The 5,603-nt window shown below is 42.8% G+C and overlaps 1 protein-coding gene and 1 long non-coding RNA gene across 2 annotated transcripts in view; one reads left to right on the top strand and one right to left on the bottom strand.

The window, feature by feature from the left end:
- The first annotated feature begins 3,654 nt into the window (after window positions 1-3,654).
- LOC118338543 overlaps window positions 3,655-5,603 on the top strand; it is an 18,090-nt gene continuing 16,141 nt past the window's right edge. Inside the window, exons 1-2 of the long non-coding RNA XR_004797247.1 lie at window positions 3,655-3,790; window positions 4,646-4,977. This is a non-coding gene — a long non-coding RNA (uncharacterized LOC118338543). The remainder of the gene's footprint in view (window positions 3,791-4,645; window positions 4,978-5,603) is intronic.
- tmem88b (transmembrane protein 88 b) overlaps window positions 3,943-5,603 on the bottom strand; it is a 7,468-nt gene continuing 5,807 nt past the window's right edge. Inside the window, exon 3 of the mRNA XM_035675859.1 lies at window positions 3,943-4,920. Within this exon, the coding sequence (XP_035531752.1) occupies window positions 4,636-4,920 (285 nt within the window). The 3' untranslated portion in view covers window positions 3,943-4,635. The remainder of the gene's footprint in view (window positions 4,921-5,603) is intronic.

Below are 5,603 nucleotides of genomic sequence, written 5' to 3'. Positions count from 1 at the left end.
GTGATGAAGCTGAACTGGTGGCTGCAAGTCAGGCTGTGGAAGGTGAGATACAGAGTTAATACACATCAAATGGTTTCGAAAAAATCAATATAAATAATACTACTTTGTTTGGTCTTATTTTTTAGACTTGCTCATGTTGCTTCCCACATACGGTCTGACGGGTGATGAAGTCAGACCGTATGTGGGAAGGGAAGGACCGACACCACTGTGTCATGGGCCCAGCGTCAACCACCACCTGTGCTACTGCCACCGCAGGTGAAAAAAAAACCCTGCCACCTCTACCATCACCAGACCTGTGGCCCTCCTCTCTGCACCTGCAGCAGCCCCCGAGATTGCCGGCCCCTCCACGTGGCCCGTAATACCTGCCAGTCCGACAACCTCCGGGATTGCTGCATCATCTACAGTGGTCCCTCCGACTCTGCCCAGTCCTCCATTCTGGGCGAGAGCAACACAGTATAAACGCAAAATGAGGGAACACCCCACAGAGGTAGGAGGCAAGCTGTCACCCGGGTGGCAGAAACTTCCCATTGTACCTCTGCAACAGCAAACACAGGGACATAAAAATGAAAGAAAAAGCTTTCTGCCCCTGTGAAAATAATGTCGACATCCCAAAACATCTACACAGCGAGTGTAACAGCAGCTACGAACATTTCCATGTCCTGGTTGTTGACAGTTTGGACAAATGAACTGTGAATATGCGCATTGTACATATTGTACATAAATAGTTTCCATACTCTTGATATACTGTAAATAGTTATTCATTTTTCATTCATTTTTATTCATTTAATTCTTTATCCTATTCAATTACATCTTTTAAGTTATCCAAACTGTAGTGTTTTGGTGTAGGTAGAGATTCTACTTGTCATTGGACAAATTGTAAATAATTAAAATTTTCATGTACATGTTCTTTTTATGGCATTGTATTTATTATCGTGTTCAGTGATACTTTGTTTACACTGTGGCGCTGTTTTTCTTCCTCCAAGTGTCCCTCATTTCATGCAATTTGTTCAGTAAAGTGTTCAGTAACAATGAGCTGTGGAATATCAATTATTGAATGCAAAATTGGGGGTTTATTTGTTTATAAACAAACAGGGACACATACACAGAGTGCCAGATTACATACATGTAAGGACACGTGCCTACAGCACCATGATAGATACTTTTGCACATTTAACAGCAGCAACATTAAATTAGCTTTATTCTGCCTCAGAAATATTTAACTACTTTTCATCAGCCTCCCAATAGTCATAAAATAATTCATTAAGATAGAAGTAAATGTAAATAAACAGCACTTAGAAAAGGAGATAAAGTATTTTCACAGAGGTCAGCTGTATTTCACTGAATATTAAAATGAATTCAGTGAATAACTTACATGAATTATGTAGTATTTGCTTATACAAATATACCTAATCTGGTGCTTGGAGCATCATTCAATGGCAGTGTCACAATAAATAGCTCATATAAATCTGATAAGGCCAATATCACACATATGGAATACATGACAACATTTGCTTTGAATGGGGGTGAGCTGTTTTGTAGACTCCTCCTGCAGTCTCCTTTATACTCCTTCAAACTCTCCAAGTGTGCCAGCCAAATGCAGTCACGTGACCCCAGGAGTGATAACCACCAGAGCTACAAAAAGGACAGAACAACAAGTGAGAATTAAACAAAGCTTTTACGTATATAACACACACACACACACACACTTAAGTAGGGATGTAATCAGTTTTAACAGTATAACATTTATTGAACATAAATCCAATAATGAAAGCTGTAAAGCCACATGAGTTATGTTTCATTAGATTCAAATTTTAGATATCAGAGTTGTCAGATTTCATCCATCAATCCATCCAAACAGATGCAGTATCGACACTTGCTCGGTAGATGGCGCTGCAGCATTCACAATCCTTGAAAATTCACATTTTAGAGTCATTACACTGCCGGGAGACGTCCGGTAGACGGCGCTCGTCCAATCGCCTTCTTCGTCCCCTCGCAGGTGAGTTCGCACCCTAGAAAGTGTTTTTGTAGCTTATTAAACTGACATGTTTACCAACTAACGTACTAATTAACTACCATGTACGCATTTGTTCGAGTACAATTTCTATTGTGAGTGAAGAAAACATTATTTTTTTAGGTAACGTTAATGGTCACACTTTATGGAAAAGGGTAACAAGCTAGCTAACGTTACCAGTAGTTTACTGGGGCACAAAAGTAGTATAAATTAACAAAAGTACCTTTTTAGTCCAAACTTTATCAGCCACTTGGTAGATTATGTTTGTTTTCGGCTGGTGAGTAAAACAAATCTACTATCCATTGGCACATGTTGCAGTATTTAACTCTGCCCTTCCCCCACCCAGCCGACAGTGTCACAGGTGTAGTTAACGCGGTTCTCCACCAGGTGGCGCCAGAGCTCACTGTGTGTGGTCATCACATAAACATCACTACACGTTTCTGGCGCTTGGCTTTATTTCGCAGATGTATTATGTATTATTATGTGTGTATTATCAGTGTCAGTAGCAGAGGCTGATACAGGCTGCTACCCGCTTCATTCCGATTTAATTCCGCTTCTTAGTGAAGTTGCAGACATTAATTTATACTGCAGTAATCGGAGAGATGGCTCGGTATGCCACTGGACATTGTGTCCTTGTAGTCGATAAATGTAACCAAAGCTGAAAACGGAACCCTCACTTGTTGTGCAACATTTATATGAAGTGAGACATACATATAACCCTTATAACATAGAGTTTATTGAGCGCAATTGTCTATATTTTGTTTTGCCAAAGTGAAATCCCGGAAGTAGCTTACTACGTGACGCGTGACACCCAAACAATGCCGCAAAGCATGATGGGGAAATTCCCGAATATAAACTCCTCAGATCTAACAAGGTGTTTAGTTTTTTAACGATGTTGTACGACTGGTGCCCGAGTGTAATACCACTTGATGGTCGTGTTGTGCCTAAAAGTATACAAGTGTTAATTTCCTCACACCGTCAGTGTAAGTGGTGTGTCTCTGAATCACCTCCCCCTGCCGACATGTACAACTCATACTTACCTGGGAGGAGATACCATGATCGAAGAAGGTGGTCACCCGAGGGGGCGAGAGGGCTGCACCAGCCGCGACACTTGACTCCCGGCCCGGTGTGGGACCCGCGGGCGGAATTCCGCGCGGAGACGCGCGCGAGCGCACTCCGACCGGCGCGCCATACAACCATTATCTGGGTAAGGCCGACCCGCGTTCGGCAGACATCAATCACCCCTTGATAAATGTGAAATCAACTTCCTCCATCTGGACAAAGCTGTAGCCCAGATCGCTGTGATAAAGATGTTGTCATTGTTTGGTTACAGTGTGTGCAATTGGCGTATTGTGTACACTTGGATGTGATTAAGTTTAAAACATGTAAAGTTCTGTGCTGCCTCTTCCCAAGTTCACTGAAAGTGATTAATATTGGGTTACAGGTCAGCATGTCTATTTAATGTGGTCAGTTCAATTAGGGCTGGTAATTATAAATATGATACATGTTGAACTGTCTTGTGCTTGTTGTGTTTTATGTGTTGTTCCAGTCTTTCACCACTTGGGGGAGACATTAACTGCACACTGTTCAGCCCGCTACAGTTGAGTTTTGACTGCTCAGTCACAAGGCTTTACCTACATGCTTTTTATGAATCCCGCTGCAATCATTTTTCAGGCCTGATTTCTCAAGGGACCTTTTTCAAACAATAGTGACTGTTTCCACGGAAGTGTTCAACGTCCGCTGTGTAACGACGGTGGCACCCGGAAGTGTTTTTGAACGGTGTGTACGTACATTGACATTGGTTTTGGCTGGTACTGAGGCCAGTTTGTTTGCCTTTTAACTGGGAACAATCTTATATAATCCTTTCCATTTCCTAGTACTAGACTCAACCCATCCAGTTCCTTGATAATACAGGACAGACAAAACTCAAGTGGAATCCAAAAACTTTATTTATTAAAAGAAAATAATTGCAGTCACAGTTTGCAACAACTCAACAGGAAACTAGACAAATAGTTTTTCATAATGACAAATATGTGGTGAGATACAAGTTAATGTTTTAGTGTCAGTACAACCTTTTCACAGTGTGCTATTTTCACCGTTCTTATTCTCCCTGATTAATTCAGGACCGTTGTGGTTGTATGCAGGTGTGATTAGATGCTTTATGCTTTATAATTACAACTTCAGTATTAGAGAATTAGAGAGAATACACGCCACGATAGTAAATGGTCCTCTGCTCAGTGTTTAAAGACGTGGAACTGGAAAGTTACAACATTGTTAAAATTCCAGTAACAGCCAATGTGTGGAATAATACCAACTAACAAAATTCCTTCGTACACCATGTTCATTTTTCTTCTGAACAATCAGTAATGCCGCTTAAGGACAAAAACATTAAGGTATGGGGATATATCAGTGTTGATAACAGTGTCACTTGTCTTCCAGGATGTGGAGCTGGTTGTTATTGTAATTGTCATATACAACTTCCTCCTTTCTGTGGTATACACTTTGCCGTTCCTTCCAGCCACTGCCTTTTCTTAGTCATCTCATACAACCCCCCACCCTGTTCTCCTCTTCCTTCATACCCTTGATCTAATGGTCTCCCTCTCCCCCTTCCTCCCACCTTCACCTCACACCCAGACCTTTCCCTTCCCACTACCATCGGCTCCATCTCGGCCACCGCAGCAGCCAGTGCCCAGGCCACGGTGCTGGGTGGCTGGCAGGTTCTTGTACACGGCTCGGCTGTACGGGATGAAGCACAGGCCCAGCTGGAGGTGTCGAGCCAGGCGGCAGTATGCCGCCAGCGCCAACACGAGTAAAGGGGTGACCAAGAGGAAGCCCACCACCAGCAGAGCCACACAGCCTCCATCAGTCAGCAGGTCTGAACAGTAGGGGGTCGTCCCATGAGGGCGGACCTGGAAGGAGGAGAAAGGCATCAGTTGGAATGATGTGGCGGAAGGATGTCGTAAGAAGTAAGTTCGACATTCAAACTGTGTCTAGTACATTTTTTTTTAACCCTTTATTTGAGCAGGGAAGCTTCACAGGCGCAGCAGCAAACTCTGGAAGCTGCCTTCCAGCGACGAGAAAAATTCCCCAGAGACAGCCCAAAAGCAACAAAGATAACAGACAAAATCCTGGAATTTATTGTCCTGAATGACCAACCATTGTGGCTGGCCAGGCCTTACCACAATGATAATCAGATCACAGTCATGCAGGCGTAGTATGATATTTAGTGTGCCTGCAAAGCACACTACTATTATTCCTCATACTTAATTTATTATACTTAAACTTCTTATTCTTCCGTACGTTTTTCGGCGCGCTACTCCTCCCGCAGTTTTGGTNNATGGTATCGGAACATCTCTAGTGATGTGTGAAGTAAGGCTTAGAGAAACTGCTCTTTGCTTTCAGGTTGGGGTCAAAGGTCAGGGACAGCTGTGGAGCAAATTGGCCGGCAACTGGTGAAGACTCTGTTGTCTTACTCAAAGACTCTTCAGCATTATACAGTAGATGATGATGTAACACTGACACCATCCCCCCTAGATCTGCTGCATTCACATTATAAATTAAAATTGTCCATGTCAAGCAGAGTTTTTAAAGT

This window comes from Morone saxatilis, unplaced genomic scaffold, assembly GCF_004916995.1.
Source record: "Morone saxatilis isolate NCDOM2014 unplaced genomic scaffold, NCSU_SB_2.0 Contig4, whole genome shotgun sequence".
In the NCBI taxonomy this organism is placed as follows: Eukaryota; Metazoa; Chordata; class Actinopteri; family Moronidae; genus Morone; species Morone saxatilis.
Note: the sequence above shows the minus strand (reverse complement) of the source record. Positions and strands in the feature narration are given on the sequence as shown.